The 20,545-nt window shown below is 46.2% G+C and overlaps 1 protein-coding gene across 3 annotated transcripts in view; it reads right to left on the bottom strand.

Annotated features, from left to right (window-relative positions):
- Positions 1-19,775, bottom strand: part of NXPH1 (neurexophilin 1) — a 137,968-nt gene extending 118,193 nt beyond the window's left edge. Inside the window, exons 1-2 of one of the 3 annotated variants that reach the window (XM_066553871.1) lie at positions 19,518-19,775; positions 18,400-18,561 (exon numbers count right to left, since the gene is read on the bottom strand). In XM_066553871.1, the coding sequence (XP_066409968.1) occupies positions 18,400-18,453 (54 nt within the window). In that variant the 5' untranslated portion in view covers positions 18,454-18,561; positions 19,518-19,775. Of the gene's footprint in view, positions 1-18,399; positions 18,562-19,081; positions 19,130-19,264; positions 19,497-19,517 lie in introns of those variants that run through there. The other 2 variants (XM_066553863.1, XM_066553878.1) reach the window with 2 other exon arrangements.
- Positions 19,776-20,545: the final 770 nt, after the last annotated feature.

Genomic DNA, 20,545 nt, shown 5'->3' with positions numbered 1-20,545 from the left:
CACATTAATATTAAAGAAAAATATATTGTTCCCATTCTGGCGGAAAAAAACTAATGTTTCTCCTGAGGAAATGCAGAATAAGCTGCATGTAGAAAAGTCTCATGCCAGCTTTAAGCATTTAGGGGTTTGTTTCTGTTTCAAAGCTTAACAGTTTACACAGTTTCAGAACAACTGTCTGCTAGCCAAGACAGGAAGCAACAACAGAAGGTATGCATGGTCACATATGGCCAGATCAGGGGAACCATCCGGACTTAATACCGGCTGAAGCTCTGGCCAAGAAATGTTCCGGATATCCAGAGAAAAGTCTGTGGGCACTTGGGCAGTCTGCACTGTGGCAAACAAACTTCACACTTATCCTAGACCTTCCATTGACAAAATTAGAAAAATTCTATTTAATTAAAACTGTGGTTTTATCCATCCCCACCTCTACACAGCATGCACAGTAGCTTTTACTTGTTTTCAATTTTAGAAGAATGCAGTCTATGCCAAGCCTGCTGCAAAGATGATCTGAGAGAATTGTGTGAGATAAGCACATAAAAGTTTAAAGTAAATATATCAGAGAGCCCTTGAACTCCTTTGCTAGTCATTCCTACTATCTTTTATAATATTCAGTCTTGTTACAAGACTGCAATACAAGATGTCCTGGCACTCTAAAATCTTCTCATTTGATACACAGACATTCTGTAAATAAATCTGCAATGAAGTCCTTAAAGGTTTATTTCTTACTTTTTAGCAGCTAGGCATAAAATGTTGGGCTGCAAAGTGCTTACAAATTAGATCACTGGAAGGGAATGGAATGCATTGTTATCTACTGAACCAATGATGGGTCAAATGGCATTTTGAATTCTTGTGGTGAATATGACTGTGACCTTCACATAGCCCATTGACAGAAAGGAATTTTATTTACATTTTTAAATCCACATAAAGGTGAAAGATGTACCACTACAAAATGAAACATTAAATTTTTTGTCACAAGGCATAACTGAGATCCCCCAAGGGCACATATAGACTGAAATGAAGCAAGACTTTCTTAATACTGCTACCAGTATGTTTCACCCAGACCTTGTAGTACTGGTGATCTATTTTTGTTTGCCAATCAAAAAAATCTCCTAATTTTAAGATGGAGAAATAAGAAATAATGAGAGACTGTTTCTTTGTCCCTTAACTGTTCTGCACAAACAGATCATTAATTATGTTTGAGCTACTATAACAAGCTAGTTTCATCTGTACAGATAAAAAGATCTACCCATAAAGAGATGGCAGCTTGAAAAAGCCTTATTCAAAATGAAATATATCACATCCTCCAGGGCCAACAGCACTATAATGTCTATACTTTTAGAACAGAGTCTTTAGGAAATAATTAAAGCTGTGTATAATTGGATGCAATCTGTGTGTTAAAGCACTTATAGAACAGCATATTTTTTGTATGTATACCAAATGTGCCTGTCACTTTCAATTTTTTTAAATGCATATTTAAAAATCTATCCATTAAACTACAGTATTCCCTGTTCATTTTCTAAGAACCGCATGATGAAAAAGTTACTACTAAAATTCTTGTTTGTAAGCACCATAGAGTGGTAGTGTTATAAAGAAATTTTAAATATCAACAATAACTGCATTTTTCTAACCATTCTGTTTAACCATGGAGCAAAGTACATTTAAAAAAGGGCAACAGTTATTCACAGAATAACACCATATTGCAAAGTACAGTCACACAGAGCACCTAGGAGGATACATATGTTTATAAACTATAGATGGTTCTGGTAGCAATGGCTGTGATTAAGGCTGCCTGAAACTTCATGGAATAAGACACTTTTTTCAGTTACTTATAAGTTTGCTGAACTCCAACTACTTGGAAAAATTTTTTCCCTGCAAGGTGTCTACCTGAGTATTTATGTAGTCTTTGTGGAAAAATTAACACAAAATGGTTTGGAGAACAAGACTACAGGAAAATATCCTTGGCTTTGGGAAAAAAAAGCCAAAACCAGTTTTTCTTTGAGAATTCCTAATGCTGCATTTCTGGAGAAGGAAAAACCTTTAAAATGTGTTAGGGCATGGCCTTTTTGTCAGGCATATAAATTTTATGATTCCTAGAATGCCCATTCAAAGACAGGCTAGTTTGTTGGGTGTTTTCAATATCAAGCCTTAACTACTCCCCAGAATCATCTCAGTTTCTACAGATAAAATCATTAATATTCTTTACGTGTTTTAACATTCAGAATGACCTATACATGTTTCAGCTCTGGAAAACAGAGTTTGCTTTCTTCAGCCCATAGAGCTAGTTGCACCAAGCAAGAACACCCCTTCAATCCTTGCTCTACATATCCTAGACCAACAAAATAAGATACTGGAGCCAAGTTCTCCCATCCTTTCCTGACAGTTCCTGCAGGTGCACTGAGAATGAAAAAGCAAATAGACATGAAAAGAGCTTGCAATCCAGTAATTCATTACAGGTTTTTATGCATGGATGATAGATACAAATCATTAAACAAAGGAAATTATAAGCTTAAAAATAATGGATGGGGAGTGAGGGTAGTGGTCTGCAAATTGGTAACTTGTTGCAAGCTAACATATGCATCCAAAGCTAACCATGGGTATTGCTCTTCAGGAAAAAAAAAAATAAAGCTTTCAGGATCTTGGGCACATAAACAGCTTTCTAGAAGAAATTAGTTACTAATTAGTTACTGTGCTATGACAGACTGACAGGGTTTCTTAAAATGTAAGATGAGAACTGGACTTGAATGAAGCTGTGAAGATAATGGAGATTCAGCAAGCAGATAAAATTCAGGACTGTGAGCAACCTTGGAAGACCCTCCAGGCTTGATCCAGAAGGTGCCTATAATTACTACAGTGAAAGGCTCACTCTCTTCATCCAAGGGACCTGTTAAAGTTCATAACCTGGAATTAGCTGTCCACATATTTCTGTTGGGAAATGTTTCCTGAAAGCAGCATTCATAAAAGCTACTAAACTGTCCAAACTAGGCAATCAGAGAAAGAAAAGGAATTAACTTAAACACTTTCTGACATTTCTGAAGCACAAACACTTTCTGACATTTCTGAAGCACAAATGCTCCTAGAATTAGGTACCTTATTTTGCTGTTGCTAGTATGCCCAATGAATAGAATTGGCAAGGCAGCATATCTTCAACTTTCTGGTTCAAGTATTTCTTACGCACAATAATAAAGCTTTTTTTTTCCGATACAGGGCTCTCAAAATCTGAAGTGCTTCCATTAGGAGTGAACTCAAATACATAGGGCCAAAGAGCAAGAGAAAGAGACTTAATTACACAAATGTCTCAGAATCTACCTACAATGAGATCCTGTTTCAGATTAAAGCAGTCCCTGACTGTATTAAACCAAGCACAATAAAATGAACAAGCAAAATCAAGAAAATTCCACCAAGACTATTCCACTAGGCAGTGGTTGAAGCTTGAAGCAATTACCTCTATTTGTAAGGTTTGGATTCACATTTTCTGAAGAAGTAAAGAAACTGAATCTCTTAAATCCCTAACAGAAGCTTCAGTCACTGGGCTGACGAGAAAAATATGAACAAGAGACAGAGAAAATGAGAGTGGAAAAGTACTGTGACCCTATCAAATCTTTTGTAAGTCTAGGGTGTTACACCCCTAGCTAGAGCTGCTTCTTGATGGTCAGCAATCCCTTTTTTGGTTTTGGAGTTTTTTGGGAATTTTCTTGGTTTGGTTTTTTTTTTGGTTGGTTGGGTGATTTTTGTTTGTTTTGTTTGTTTTTGTTTTCATGGGCTAATGTGAGTCAACAGAATCAATACTAAAGAAGTTATGGTATTTTAGGCTGAAGTGGTGGCATTTAAGTTAAATAACTAAGAAGTCTATCACAGCTGATACCAATTCTGTTGTAAGTGATAGTTGAATGTGGGGTGCAGTCATTTTTTTGGGAACAAAGCTTTGCTATATGTTGTTAGTTTCTTACAACTGACTAGTAGGATGCTTGAAAGTGTGAATGCAGCTGATAGCTGCATAAGATTTGGCTTATACCTACCATGGAAAAGGTACTATTCAGTGAAGATGTGCACACTGAAAAACATCCAAAGAATATATTCAGACTGTCATGAGACAGAGCTTAAATGCATGGTTGATGGGACTTACTTATGGAGTAATATAAAGTAGTTAAACAATTAAAGCTAGAAGTTGTGATATGAGAGATGAAAAATAAAAATTATTGCATGTAAGAGTAGCTTTCTGCACAGTCATTTTGTTGGACATTTGAGAGAGGTTTGGTTTTTTTTCTGTGTTCAATGGCAATAAAATTGTATGAGAAAAAATCAAAACCTAGGTGAGGAGTTCAACCTTGAACCAAGCCTGTGACTGAACTCCGAGTCTCAGGTTTGTGGGTAACATTGACTCAGACACAACAATGCAAGATGCAAACAATTCTTAAGTAGTCAAGAATGAAATAGAGGCCCAAGATCCAGAGATGGACAGACTGTTGTAAAAACAGACATCAAAGCTAAGCAATTAGGACAAGATGAATCTTTATTCAGATACTGTGGTTTTTGAGATTTTGTTTTGATTTCTAAGAAGGAATTTGTGCTGGGATTGCCTTTTGATTACTGTACCTACTTCTGTGCAACTACAGTGACTCATTCATATTTTAGAACCAACAGTATTCCACTAAAGACTAACCTCCTGTTTCTTCAGGCATGAGAGGTAATAATATGCATTTCCTACCGTTCCCAATGAGTCTTCTAGCAAAAGTAGAGGTCACTTTTATGCTGATATTTCTGCTAAGAATTTTCTGCCTAAGCAGTGATACATTTACATCCTTAAGTAACTTGAAATTACTTTCACTGTCAAAGAAAAGTATCTCAATTTAAAAAAATATATATAGTTGAGACCATTTTCTGTCAGGCTATCTTTATGACAGCTTTTGTTTCCTAAATACATACTCAGAAGGCATTGGAAACTAGGATAAATTCATCAATGTAATTTCAGTTGTGTATATTTTCCATCCCCACTGGGCATATTTATTGGAATCTTACTGTAGCTGGTCACATTATTAATAGCAAACAATTTATTTGATTCATTTACCCTATACTTCTGTTCATTAAAAAGCTTCTCCCATTTTGATTTCTGCTTATTTTATTCATAAACATTCAGTGAATGTTTCCAGCACATTTTAGTCTAGAAAGCTAAAATATTTGTTTGGAAGTTCTTTGCTTCATCTAATCACAATGATTATTTCTTTGCTGGAGATGCTGTGACTTGGAATCTTCAGTTAGTATTGTCTTTGTTCACCTAACTGACTTTGCCACTGTAAGTGCAGTATTAGGAACACTTCTGACATGAATAGTGAACATCTAGTATCATATTTGAAGCACTGATTTACCAAGGGATGCACAAATCCATAGGAAAACAATCTTTCTCTAAACATTCATCAGACAAAACAAGTTTAAATGGGAGTATGTTGAAAAATGAATAAAAAAACATAAGAATAGAGAAAATTGAAATCTTTGGAGAAGCAAGAACGTTTATAGATGGATCCTCACACTATTATCCCAACTTATTTCAAACCACTACCTTGTTGTCCTATGACATATTTTCCCAACACAGAATGATCCTTCATTCATTCCAATCACCAATTCATCAGCTCCAGCTAAATCAAGGCCAAAAAGGGCCCATAGGAGTGGTAAGCATTCTATGAAATGAGAATTTTAGCATGTATGAGCAATGAGTTTGCTGTTTTTATAAATGTCATTAGTATAGCTCCACTGGAACTCATTTCCTCTAAACACACTGAAGACAGAATTGTTCCAAACATCTCTACAGTCTTTGAGAACCTAACAGAAAGACAGGTCACAAAAAATCAATCATGCAAGGTGGACCTTGCTCAAAGAGGACTAAATGAAATATCATCTTAGACTCCATCTAATTTCTCTGTTATTACACAAAGCTGAGGTGAAAAAAATCTCCCACAGAATCTCCCTACAACCACCATATTCCCACAAAGTAACTGTTCTTGATGAATACATAAGCATATATGCCTCTCATTACCTGAAATGTTTTATAGGTTAAGAGGTTAAAAACTTTCCATCGGCAATGGAAATGTAGGTACAAATTTAGAGAGTGTAAAACACCTGAGCAAAATTGAGTCAGGGACCTGCCCAGGGAGATGAATTTTAGCCTGAATCAAGAGGCTAACGAAGTCACAGCTCCACCTGTTGAGCTAAAGCAAACCATCCACCTGTAACTGCTGGCAGCACAGGTTTGTTCTTGTGCCAGACACAGATGACTAACACTGTGCTTCTTGGATAAAGTAAAACATCAGAGTTTAGGGACAAACCATGCAGTCATCACTCTAGGTGAAGGATACTGCAGCCATGGAGCCATTCTGCCAGAGGACAGAAGGACTGGGACCTATGGAAAGGGTCTCATGGCAGGCCAAAGACAGGATGACATTCTTCTGGGTAAATATACTAAAGAATAAAACAATGACAGAAACAATACTAGAAATAAAAATATATAGAACCTGCTCAGCTCTTTTTGATTTCACAGACGACTAAGTTGCTCAGACCAGAGGCTATGAATACCACATACCCATACATACATATTCTTTCACAGTCATCAGAAATGCTCACTACTTCTTTCCTGTGTAAGCTATCAATAGCCAGTTCTCACAAAGAAAATCAAGCTAAAATGTAATGAAATATCCCAGCCACATTATAAAAATGGAAGTATTTATCAAGCTAAAGACCCCAGTTTACAGTCGAAGAAATCAATGGCAAAGTTCTTCTGAGCTGAGTGGCTTTGAATCAACATGCAAGTTTCTTGTGGAAGAATAAATAAAGCTACATTTTTTGCTTTACATGGTCATTATTCCAGTGCATTTTTCTTCTGAAAGAAAAAAAAAAAAGAATCTGCAGTAGTCTGCAAAACGTGTACATCAATAGTGCAGTTAGACTTCAACTTTAGACCTCAAATATACTTCTGCAAAATAGCCACACATGGCTTTCTGAGACATGTCACCATTTGCATCTCTTTGTAGCTCTAGACAGCAGTAAGGGTGCTGTCTGGATGCCTCAAAAACATATTTACAGGAAGAAAAAAAAGACACGTGAATTATCTATTTGAAAATCCTAACTTTAATTTAATTTCATAGATAACGGTATTTTTGTAGACTATTTCTTCAGAAGCTGGAGCAGTAGTCAGAATGAGTCACAAATCATGACTCAAAAAATTAAAATAATCCAAAAATAATTATTATCTCATAATTATAGGAATTTTTCTCATTAATTATTATCCAATAATAATAAAGACAATATTTTTAGGATAAGGAATAGTATCAAGTGTACTACTTGGTTATAGAAAAATATTGTAATAGATCCTAAGTAGTCTAGAGGTAAATTCAGCAGATTCTTGGCAAAAACATTACTCTATAATATTTTTGAAGACATGGATGTGTTATCATTTCCTCCATGGAAGAAGTTCTATATCCCAAAAAAAGAAATGCAAAAACCATACTGCATTCACCTTCTCCTAGCTCAGTAAAGCACTGAAGCATATGTGACAAGTGTTCTGACTTCAGTTGAGATTGTGTTTTGCTTCTAAAAAGTAGTTGCAAGTTATTGGCCTTCACTCTGAAGTGTCTGCTACAATACTGCAATTTCAGAATATCCTATAAATTGTGGAGAACAAAAACAGCACCTCCTCTAATGTACTTAGTCATACATTTCCATATTCATTTGAGTTATGTTACACTGGAAGACTGAACCATATAATTACAATCTGCTAATCCATACAATAACTTTTCCAAGACTCACAGTCTGCTCTAGCTAGCAAATATTCAGCGCATTTAAGAGATAAATACAATCTATATTCCAATACATTTGTAATCCTGTGGGATGGTACCTTGCAGCAATGACTTGTGCTAGCACAGAGATCAGGGCTGCTCACAGAGGAAGAAGGCACACAGCAAGAGGTCCCACTGAGTCAGCACAGACAGAAGCTAAAGAGATAGATAATGATTCACACATACCACAGTCTTGTCAAGGACCAGATAATATTATTTTCTACCCACTCTGAGTGACCACTCCCAGATGCATTTCCACTAAAAGTATCAATGCACTTCCCTCTGCTTGCAACACGTACTACACTGCCACCTGCTACAAGCAAGTCAGCTAAGCAAATGTGATGGTTTGTGGAAGCAGGGAGAAGAGAAAAGCAGGAATATAAAATGTGGACATTATCAAGTATTATCCATTGCAGATGAAGGCAGCAGGATGGAGTCCATCTTTTTAAATGGTGAAGGTTTTCATGAACTATTTATTATGCACATCTTTTATGTCACATTTCTGTAGTCTTTCTTATCTTCCCCATCCTTAAAGATCTGTTCACTCAGCAATTGTCCTCCACAGAGCTACAGTATTATTGCTATGTTTAACCTATCAGTATTTCTTACAAAATCTTCTCAAGGTGCAAAGCATTCCCCACATAAACATTAAGAAAAATCTCTATGTAAATACAGAGTAGTTGCAGTAAGTGACAGCAGAAATTAGTCTAAATTAGAGTCAAATTGCAAACTAACATTCTGATTTTAAACACACGAATATTTTACAATACTGTTATTGACAGTGCAATAAGCATGACGACACAGTTTTAACATTATTCCTATTTTAAGTCTATCTCTTCTTTTGCAAGACCTCAAATGCTATGCATGAGAATGTAAATATAAAAAGCAGTCCATTAATTTTATATGAGCATTTTTATATACCTGAAGGCCTATGACAACATTTCTTGACAAAATAGCCTAGCAGAAGGACTATTTTTCTAAAGTTCAATCAAGAATAGCTTATAAAAATGACTGTGCAGATAAATATTATGGTACAGGTGGTCTGAACTACCCATAACAGAAATTCCATTAGCTAAAATCTTTTAAGAGCTGCCAATTACACTGTCAATTTGAAGTGGTATCTGAATAGTGACAAGCAATTCCCAGAAACAGAAATGGTCTCCTTAATCTTCAACATAAACAGAATCTGTCCTCCTCACACAAGTAAACAAACCATTGATTTACATGGAATCCTCTCTTGTATTACACTGCAGGATCAGGGCATAGGATCTGCAGCAGGGGAGTCTTTGTTTATCCACAGTGTTCTCAATACATGGCCAGAATGTTTCTCGTTTTCTATTTTTACTTTTACCCGGTAGCTCACGTGCACCTCTAAAACGAGTGCAGGAAATATTGTGCCAGCTGAAAGTTAACTCACACATAATGCAAGGCTGACATAGGGCAGGGGAAGGGGAAAGAGGATCATAAAACACTGGTCACTAATCATTGGTAATCCCACTCCTGTTATTTCAAAGCATGTTCCAACTAGGAAGGTAAGAAGTACCTTTTAATTTTCAGCTGAGGATAGTGTACTGATTAGAATGAAGTGACTCTCTACTTTTCTTTCTAAATAAATAAATATAGTTCTAATGTCTCATATATTACTGTAATATTAATAATTAATATATTTATATATATATATTGTATCTATTATAATTACATGCCTTTCCAAGAACCAAGGTTATTAGATAACTTTCCTACTATTATTTTGTCTGTCAGCTCTGCTTCTAAAACAAGTCTGCTGCACAGCTATCACCAAATTTTCAAAAGCCCAGCAAAATAAGAGCATTCACAAGTGCTCTTGTGCACACAATAACCAGGTTACCCACACAAAGAAACAACCAGGCTCTTTGTTCTTTTGGTTTTTTGTGTCAAGTCTGGGTTAGAATATGAAATTTGAGGAAAAGAGGGCACTAATGTCATAATCGTTTGGTAGGCCTAGTTTGTCTCCCTTCAACAGCCTGCAGATCTGGAAAGAGCAGATCATCTTTGCATGCACTGGTCAATCTGTCATCAAAGTGATCAAACAGATTAACAGGAGAGGTGATAACCCAGAGGACACTGGCAAAACTAACTTGTGAACGGACAGGACCGAGACCAACTACTGGACAAAAATTTTTTGAGCAGATACAGGGGGTAAGGAAGAAAATACTACTAAATCTCTCCTCAGAGGGGAAAAGACAAGGCAGTGGGAGAGATGATGCAGTGTGCAAGGCAGATGAACGTCCCTGAGACGTTTGTCACCGGCTGGACGGTGAGACATTGACATTAATGAGGGTGGCATTTGGAAGATAAAAGCAGTATCTCTGCAGCAGACAATGCAGTTGTGAGACACCACGCACAGGGATATGGTGTAATCAAAAGGGACTGGAGAATGTTCACATCCAGCAAAAGCATCACAATCACAACTGGTATTCATGGGAGAATATGGATCAGGAATAAATGGCTTATGGTTTTGTCTGGAAGGCTGGTGGAGATTGTGGGTTATTTTACCTCTCAGCCCAGTCAATTCCCATCACATTCCTTTATTGAAGGACTCTTCATCAGTCATTCACTTACACCTGCCTTGCCAAAAGTCACTGTTTCATTGACAAGTGCTTTTCAGGCAGTAGAGCTCTAGAGCATAGCTCTGTTGATAGTAAGTGGGATTTACAGGGGTGGAGGCAGTTGCCTGTGATTATCTCCTCGTGAAAGCAAGTGGAGGGCTGGGTGATACCCTGAGCACTCTCTGCCAGGACACAGGCAATCAGTTGAAGGCAGCAAGATCTGGCTGCCCCTCACAGGTGCCTCAGAGTGCCACTACCTCCAAAAATGACATCAGCTGTGTCTGAGAGGCACTCCTGCCCTGACCCATAGGATTAAAAAAGTCATTGTTAATTAATAACTCCCTGTTCTCATGTCTCAGTGTCAGCCATGTCTCAGATCTCATTTTTTACTCCAGTGCTTTTGGATATCTCTGGTGTCTCTCCAAAAGGAGAGGATGCCATGGTCCTGGGATAGAATGAGACAAACCTGAGCATCTCAGAACAGCTTTCCTATCCTCAGATTCATTCTACCACCCCTGCTCCACCGTATACTCATGTATTGTCCCTCTGACCAGCTTTTCCTCAGAAAATAAAGCTACCATTTCACCACTGAGTGAAAGACAGTCAGCAGCAACAGTAAACAAATACATCGATCTGCTGGTCCACCCGTCCCCTCCTTCCTTCAGGAAAACTGGCACAGAGCGCCAAGCCCCAACTCCAGAGCGTGTTGAGGATAAGGTCTAAGCAGCAGCAGCCCAAAATATTGAGTAACCCGGGACGGGGCACCTTGAGAGCGGGTAGCGGCTGTGCGGGCCGGGGCCGGGGCCGGGCCGGGCGCTGTCCGTGGTGCTGCCGGCTCAGGCGCTGTCCGTGGTGCTGCCCCATCCCGGGCTCTCTCCAGGGCGCTCCCCCATCCCGGGCTCTCTCCAGGGTCCTGCCCCATGCCGGGCTCTCTCCAGGGCGCTGCCCCATCCCGGGCTCTCTCCAGGGCTCTCCCCCATCCCGGGCTCTCTCCAGGGCGCTGCCCTATCCCGGGCTCTCTCCAGGGCTCTCCCCCATCCCGGGCTCTCTCCAGGGTGCTGCCCCATCCCGGGCTCTCTCCAGGGCTCTCCCCCATCCCGAGCTCTCTCCAGGGCGCTGCCCTATCCCGGGCTCGCTCCAGGGCTCTCCCCCATCCCGGGCTCTCTCCAGGGTGCTGCCCCATCCCGGGCTCTCTCCAGGGCGCTCCCCCATCCCGGGCTTTCTCCAGGGCGCTCCCCCATCCCGGGCTCTCTCCAGGGCGCTCCCCCATCCCGGGCTCTCTCCAGGGTGCTGCCGCACGGCGCTGCCGGCCCGGCCGAGGGGGCAGCGCCGGCCCCGGCCCGGCAGCGAAGGGGACGCTCAGGTCCAGCCCTCTCTCGGCCCCATTGCCAGAGCCTGCCCGCTCTCCCCACAGCGCCTGACCTCGCCGTCCACGGCTCGAAACACTCAGCATCTCCGACAGAGGGGGAAAAACACGCTTTTAAAAATAAACAAATAAATAAATAGCACGTAGACTAATTGTACTCTGAAGAAAGTTTCAGATACGGATCCAGCAACGAAAGGGAAATAGGAAGCCAGTCTAACCCGATATGTGCTAAGGACAAGCTCTTTCTGCTTCCTCGTTAATGCTTCATGCAAGGAGTGCAGCCCCACATGTGAAAGTAACAATGTCCCCGTCCTACTGTAGAGTTTTGAGAGCCTCCCTATTGTCCTTCAATACCGTCTCTCTGCTTTGATACAAAAAAATTGAAAGAGTATGGCAAAGCGATAGAAGAAATCTGACTGAATCAATCACAATCAAGCCCAGCAAGACGGATTATGGGAAAAGAAGCTGTACTCTTGAGTAACGACCGGCGTCACAGTAGTTAAACTAGAACAGAAAAGCCTCTCGAAAAGTCAATTCTTATGTAGATGAGGTGACAAGAGAGATTTTCTCTCCCTTCGAGGGCTCACTGAATTCCTAATTCGCCCCTAGAAGCCCTAGAGGAATGAGGAAGAAAGGGTGGGAATACTGGGATTGCTAGTCGCAACAAATATTACCGTGATTTGGATTGTTGCCTAGAAATGCACTGAAAATTAGGGGATCCAATGCCATTGTCTCAGCCGAGCTATTTGTCTTGACCTTCGGCTTTGTCCATCCAGGCTGAACAAACTTCCTGCAATGAGCGTCGCCCCTGCTGTCTGCCAGCCATACAACTTTGATCTCTCTGGGTCACAGAAAGGGAAAGAGGATGAGAGGCAGTTTCCCCTCTGAAAAAGGGCACTCGCAGAAGTTTATACAACAGCCAGAAAAACGTAGTGTTAAACAATAAACTGGGAAATGTGCTGTCCTGTTAAACAGAGAGTAGTTTGCACAGCATTGAGAACCCGCCAATATATATCATATCAATAAAAAGGAGCTCTTCGAAAGCTTGCATAGTAATTGAGATTGGAGATCTTTTTTGATATGGGTTGGCATTTCCTCATATCAATCTGACAGAGCCAACTCAGGAAATTGCTGGTAATATTCATCTGGGGAGCACTTTCATTAAACGTAATTCATTCGACTTTCACAATAAATTGAGTGACATCCTTACAGCAGAACCTTTTTATCCTTGATGAAGTGCTTGCCAGCCTTTGGTTTTCCACTTTATTGTCACATTCCTTAAAGCAGAATCGTCAACATGTCAATCTGCTGCATGAAAAAAATGCTAAAGCTGTATTTACAAAGCACCCAGGAGGTTGTTTAATGCTGACTTACAAGAAGAGCGAGCTGGGTGTTAAACTATCTGCTAAATCACATTAAAACTTCACCCAAATCCAGTCGGGAGAACAAGAGCCAATCCTAGGGAGGCTAGGATGGCTCACACATTCATTTTCTCCAAGTGCTGGCTATTCCGAGCAATTGGTTTCTCAACCTGCTTCACCGCACTTTCCAAGACGATTAGGAAACGGGTTTTTTGTTAATTAAAATGGAGGTTTAGAGATGCAGGGAAATATTAAAGAGGTTAAAATGGATACCTCTAGGTACCGTACCGACTTGGAAGATTTGGCTAGTCGAAGAGAGGCAGGAATTTGGATTACATTCAGGTACCTCCCCAGAAGGTGAAATCTATCCCAGATTGCTTTCTCCAACTATATACTGAATTAAAATAGTGTGTACTAAGCATCAGGAAAAAGAAAGTTCAGTGCAAGGAAACCCCTTCTAAAACTAGCACAGGTCTCTGGTGGTTAGGAAGCAAGGATGCCTGGAAAATATACTATCCTCAGCTTAAAAAAAAAAAAAATCAAGAGCGCAGGTAAGCTTGTTTCACCTACACGAGGTCGGGGTCCCGTTGTTATTCCCGTGTCTTACCTTCCGAAAGGGTATTTTTTTTCCCCTTACACCACCGCTACAGCGTCTCTTAAACTCGTCTAGAAAGAGGGAGCAGGAGCTTCTCAAGGCTACGTAAACTCCCCCGCACAAAAAGCCACTACTGTCCCTGCTCTCCAAGCACTCTCCCCCGCCCTCCCTGCCTTCGACGTCAATTTGAAAATTGAAAGAAATCGCTTATTTGGGGGAAAAAAAGCAATACCCGAATGCATTCACCACCAAATGCCTCTGAGAAAATACTGTGGGTGGTGATTACGATAGGACAATGCCTCCTGTCTCTTTTGTTTTCTGCCTATAGAGGTGTGGGTTTGTTTGTTGGGCTTTTTTTTTTCTTCCGTGACAAAGTAGGACACAATCAACAACAATCTTTAAAAAGAAGGAAGAAAAAAAAACAACTTATCTTCGCCGGCACGTGATATTTCCTCACGTTCACCACAGCTTTCATTAACCGGGGTGAAATGACCGCAAACAGTGCGACACACAGTGAAATTAAATGTACACAAACTCCGGAGCCGCTAACCCCCTGTTTACCCCCTCAGCAAATACTGCACAAAGTGTGCCATCACTGAGGACAATTTTAAACCCCTGTTATTCACAACAATTTTGCAGGGAAGCTCCTCTCGGCTGTTAGAAGGCCTCCAAGCTACAGTGACGGTGTGAAACAGACCTTAAAATCCCAGCCCGGCACGGGGGGGGAGGTTAGCAGGCTGTTTCCAAAGCCCCTCTGCCAAAGCCATCGCCGTGTTTAACAAGGTGCCCCGTGAGCCCCGCAGTTCTGCTCCTCTGGCAAAGCGCCGCGCAGGAAAGCTCCCCCCGCGGAACAGCCTTCGCCGCGGGGTGCAGAACCACCCCTCCTCTTGCTCTGGCGCTGCTTAAGTTCTGCACAGAGTTCAGCACTCTGCTACCCGGCTCCGGTGCGTATCCTAATTAAAGCCACCGGTGAATAAACACTTTGCTGGGAGAAGACGACAAGCCGGGCGGGGGATGAAGGGGGGGAGGGATCCTTACCCTAGCAGCATGCCACGCAAAATTCCGACTGATTTAATTCCGTACCCGCTGCTCCGGTGTAGGAGCACCTAAGAAATGAGCCGAAGTCTCTTCGAGCCGGGGTGATCCCGGCAAGAGAGGTGCACAAAAGTACCCACTCCGCGCTTGTGCGGCGCGGCACGGTCTCCCCAGGGCGGGCGGGAGTGGAGCCTGTGACCGTGGCGGGGGTGAAATCCCGCCGTGAGCCAGCCCCTCGCCGCCCGGGGCTGCGCGGGGCCCGGGAGCGCCGGGACGGGACGGGACGGGACGGGACGGGACGGGACGGGACGGGACGGGACGGGAGGGACGGGACGGGACGGGACGGGACGGGGCGAGCGCCCTTCGCCGCCGGGAGCTGCCGGGCACAGCCCGCCGGGCCCCGCCGCACGGAGCGGCTCCGCAGCTGCCGGCACGAACACGATCTGCCTCCTCCTTCCAGGGCCTGCTTGACCTGTCCCTCTGAGAAATAATACTCAGGATCCTTGCCGCCCTTCCTAACAGCCCGCGCGTTCTGTGGCCGCTTCTACAGCTTGCTGCTTCCACACAGGCGGAGAAAAAATAAGGAAGAAATGAAAAGAAACAGCCTGGCCTTTTATTGTCCTATGGTGTCGGACTGGAAGTTCACAGGCAGCTAGGCAGGAGGTACAACGAGAAGGTTGTAAAATCCCAGCGTCCTTATAAACAGAACTCAATTCTAAGAGAGTCTGCAATCTCCAGATGTTATTTTGGTTTTTTTCTTTATTCTTTACGTTCTTCCTCACGGACGATTTTGAGCTCAGCACTGTTAGTTAAGGAAACATCATCCATTAGAATCAGACTAAGATGCTTTTGAAAGAACAGCAGTGATGTGGAGTGTCGTGGTAAATGAGACCTAGTGTAGGTGTTTGAATAATTTCTGCAGCTTTCTAAAAGTAGAGAAAGAAAACAACTGCATGACTTTAAAGGTTAACTCCTAATTCTGACAAATAAGTACTAAGTTACCCATTTAGGCCAAAAGAAATGCACTACCATTGCAAATCAAATATAACATTTTCAATACACTGCACAGCTCAAAACAAGGAGAAAATGCACCTTGAAATGCACAACTAATGTTCTTTTCAATAAACATAATAAGGTGAACCGTCTCCACCCCAGCAAAATTCCTACTCATTCAGATCGGCCACGATCTCTATAAATTTCAGGCAATAAGGCTGAATAGCATAAGGCCCTATTAAAAGGGGAAGAAAAGCAGAAGCACTCTTTGTTTTTTGGTTTTTTTCCTTAATATTTCTCACAAAGAGGTTTAACGGGGGAGGGGGGAAAATTAATTTAAAAAAAAAGAAAAAGAAAAAGAGCAGAGGTTTAGCAGTTTGCTGAGTGAAGAGAAATTACAAGGCAGTGTCCGTAAATGAGTGACTTCAAGGCAGCCCAGCCTCACTGCAGCTGTTCACTCTCCATGAACACCTCCTAATTCAGGCGAAGGGGAAACAGGCTATTTTCCCTCTCACCTATATTATTAACCCCTCTCAAAAAGGTTTTTTTTAACAAACTCGATAGGAAGCTGTTTGTGCTGCCATTTCATTTACCCTTCCTAACAGTTTGAGCATTGAAAATTTAATTCCTAATTGAAACTGCTTTTGTCCACGCAGAGCGACGTGCACATATGGATAGACACAACAAAGTGCTGCACCTTGCTGCTTTGTGGCGCCGCATTAAAGCTTTAATCAAAACTTCATGCTTCGGTGCTAATAAACAGTTTGTTACCATGTGATGGCCTAATACAAACTTTCAGAGTCACTCCTGAAATACAGAGAATAGGGGGACATTGGCATAAACGTGGAAGAATCGAGTTAGAAAGAAGAATCGTGCTAGGGAAATCCTTTGGATCCTCCCCGAGCGTTTTGGCAGAAGACACAGACCAGCTGAAGGGCGCATTCCCTCCCCCTAGCTCGCCTTTTATTCCCGATTTTTTTTTTCTGTGTCATATTTCGCATTGTTTCGAGGGAAACTTGAAAATCGTCTCCTTCACTCTGCAATGCCAAGTCCTCAGGAAAAAAAAAGTATTCAGGTAATGAAGTCTGTAACTAAACGGTAATTGAATCAGCATAATTTGCACACTGAATGGTTTTCAAATGCTCCCAGTTTACAATTAAAGGAGAATTAATGCGCTTGTTGTTCAGACTGCAGCGCATTAGAATAAATCCAGCACTGTTGTTGTAATGAGTCGAGAGCAGTTTAACTGCCAGCAAACACATTTAAAATTTAACACGACGTATCGATCTCGCTCCGGCTTTTTGATGGATTATTTGCCACGCGCTTTTCTCCCCATTTCCCCCCTCCACCCCCACCCCAGCTATAAAATTCGCAGGGAGGAGAGACGCCCGCGGCAGACGTGGCACCGCCCGGCGAGGGCAGGACCCCCGATGAGGGAGCCACGTCGAGCGGGCACGGAAGGGCCGGGAGGTGCCGGACCGGGCCGGGATTGGGCCGGGATTGGGCCGGGATTGGGCCGGGCCGGGCCGGGCGCGGCGGGCGCTGCGCGGGCGCGGTTGGAGCGCGCGCGGCCCCGCCTGCCCCCCCCCCCCCCCCCGCCCCGCCCGCGCCCCATTGGCTGCCCCGCGCGGGGCGCGCGCGCTGCCCCGCAGCGCCCCCGGGCGGCGCCACCGCCACAGCGCAGGGAGCGGCGGCGCGGGCAGCGCCCGCAGCCCGAGAACCGGAGCCGGGGCCGGAGCCGCAGCCGCAGCCGCAGCCGGAGCCGGAGCCCGAGCTCGAGCCCGAGAGCCGGAGCCGGAGCCGGAGCCCGGGAGCCGGAGTCCGAGCCCGAGAGCCGGAGCCGGGCCGTCGCCGTCACCACCCCCAGCACGGGCGCCGGTGTGCTTCTCTCGGCAGCGCTCCTGGAAAAAGGTCTTTTCCCTCCCCCGTAGCCATGGGGATGAGCTGCCGCCAAGCGTTTGCCTGCTTAACGCATCACAAGCGAGAGAGGATGCGGACTGCAAAAGGGCAGTCTGCCTGGGTTTTGTTCCTTGCAATCGTAGCGGGAATAAAGTGTATGTGTGTGTGTGAAAGGAGATAACGCCGATGTTTACTCGTGTTCCCGCGGTAATCTTAAAGGAGATTTGCTACGAAAGTCAATGACACTTGTCGCGGAAAATACTAGCTGTGCTCGCCGCCGAGTGCCCGCCCGCCTGTGCCGCACCGCCCGTAGTGGCACACCGCGGGGTTCCCTTCCGGAGGGGCTCCCACCCTCAGGAGGGAGCGGAGGGCACGAAGTTGCCTCCATCCCACAGCCGGGCCGGGCGCCCCCGCGGCGGTGCTCTGGTGCCCGCGCAGACACCCAGGGACCGGTCCGGGAGGCAGCACCGGGGGACGCGGCCCAGGAGACCCCGACCCTGCTCTGGCCCGGCGGAGCGCCCCTTCCCCGCGGAGGAGTTACAGGTCTGCGCCCCCACTCCTCGCACCCCGCCGAGATTTCCCGGCCGGGACCCGCACCGCCCCGGCCCCGGGAGGACGGGGCAGGGCTGGCTGCGGCGTGCAAGTAGTTGCCGTGAGTTTGCTCGTTCTCCGCCAGGCTGGCGCCCTCCTCCCCGACGAGCTTCCCCATGGCCGGCCCGTGACAGGGGCCGGGGACACTCACCAGGTAGAGAGTGGGCTGCAGCAGAAGGACCGCGTACCAGTACACAGCCTGCATCCTCGCCGCTCAAACTTCCCCCGCGCTGCTTTCGCTGCCTCTTTGTTCCTTCCAGAACATAGATCCACCTGACATCCACTTTACAGAACAAGCAGAGCTCTCACCAGCCTAGACAAAAACGAAATTATAGATCCCATGACCACAAGACAAGGTTAGGCTCAGCACAAGGGGGGAAGAGAGGTGTATAGGGAAAGGGGTGGCGCGGGGGGGCGGCGGCGGGAGAGAAGGAGGAGATGGGGTGTGTGAATGGGGGTGGGCGAAACAAAAAACGATTAAAATCGAGTTAATCCATCGTCAGAGCAAAGTGATCGCACGGTCCGAGGTGGCGGCAGACCGCCTACAGGTAGCGCTCCCCGGCGCTCAGTCCTTTCACTGGGCGGGAGAGCCCCGTGGTGTAGGCTGGGACGGCCCGGGGGTGCCACTGCCGGCCCTGCCTGTCTGTGTGCCCCCGGCGGGGACCGGGCGGCAGCCGCCCGCCGGTTGGCTGCGGAGCCCCGGCAGCGAGCTAGGGAACGGAGCGGGGAGAAGGCGACAGCGGACGCTGGGGTCGTGGCTCCGGATGCTTGCGGGCGCTTAAAGCCGAGGCAGAGAGCTTCGCCTTCGGGACGCCCGAGCAGGATCTGCTTACCCCTGCAAGCGCCCACCTCCCTCTGCCGCCCCTAAAGGCGCGCCGTGCCCTGCCCCGGGCCGGGACCGCGCCCCGGGGCGCCCCGACGGGCGAGGACCCCCATCCCCGGCCCCAGCCCTTCTCCGCCCCCGCGGCCCGCGGACAGCCCCGCCGCCGCGGGGGGGCCGCGCTGGGGATACGTACGGCGTGGGGGATCCGACGGCGGACGGGGCTCCGCGGGTCGCTCCATGGGCGAGCCTAGAGGGGCCGAGTGCCGCGGCGCAGCCCACCACCCCTGCGCATCTCCTGGCCGCGCTCCGCGCCGAGGTGTCCCGCGGCCGCTGTGCATCCAGCGCAGGCACTGTCAGGGCGGCGGGGCGGCTGGCAGGCTCTCCCCCCCTTGCCTCCCCTTCTCCGCACACGGCCGCGCTCTGGATCCGCCGAGCAGGACACTTACGGGAGGAGGGAGCTGCCCGGGCTGCCCGCTCGCCTTCGGCGGGGGGCGCGGGCAGGAGCGGCGGCACCGGCGCTCCGGGGCGTCCAGAGCGATTTGTCTCTATTAAAAATGACTTATTGGCGAGTGAGCGGCGAGCGCCTGCTATTTAACTTCAGATAAAATCTATCTGCAAAGACCTTGGCCGATCATCTTAAAATAAAGCGCTGGAGCCGAGCACTGTCCGAGGCTCACTGCTTGGGGAAAGAGAAAGAGCAGCGGAGGGGGGAGGAGGGGGGGGGCTTGCTTGGCGAGGGGGGAAGGGAGGAGGGAGGAAGGGGAGTTTAGCGGCGTCCCATCCTCTCCGCTGAACGGGGTGATGAATTAGAGCCCTCCCCGGGCGGCGCGATCTGCCTTGCGCTGCCCGCCCTGCCCACCCTGCCCGCGCTGCTGCCCGCCGTGTGTCCTGCCCTGTCCCTGCTGCTTGCCCTGTCCCTGCTGCCTGCCGTGTGTCCTGCCCTGTCCCTGCTGCCTGCCCTGTCCCTGCTGCCCGCCGTGTGTCCTGCCCTGTCCCTGCTGCCTGCCCTGTCCCTGCTGCCTGCCCTAGCCGCCCTGCTGCCTGCCCCTGCCCGGGAGCGGCGCTGCCCTCCCTGCCCTCCCTGCTGCCCGCGCTGCTGCCTGGGCACAGCCCTTTCCCTCTCTGCCTGCCCGCGGGAGCCGGCTGTCCGCCTTAAAGGAGCATGGCAGAACATGTTCTTCCTCTTTCTTCCCTCTCATTTTAGTTTTTCCGCCTCCCTCTGCGGTGTCCCGTGCACCGACAGTGCTGCTCCGCCTGGGAAGTCAGCGGGCGCCCGCCAGCTGACGGAGGTGGCAGGATCGCGGAGCCCAGATGGGTGACGGCTGCGGGAGCCAGGCTCCAGGATGGAAGGGTGGCTTCTCCCACGCTAGCAGGAACCTGTAGCTGGACAGCCCCTCGGAGTGAGGCTGGAAAGCTCACCCCTGTCGGGTGCTGTGGCTTATCCTGCCAGCTGTCATACAAATGGAAAGGTCTC

The sequence above is a fragment of the Molothrus aeneus genome, chromosome 1 (assembly GCF_037042795.1).
Source record: "Molothrus aeneus isolate 106 chromosome 1, BPBGC_Maene_1.0, whole genome shotgun sequence".
In the NCBI taxonomy this organism is placed as follows: Eukaryota; Metazoa; Chordata; class Aves; order Passeriformes; family Icteridae; genus Molothrus; species Molothrus aeneus.
This window is presented reverse-complemented; position numbering and strand designations above follow the sequence as displayed.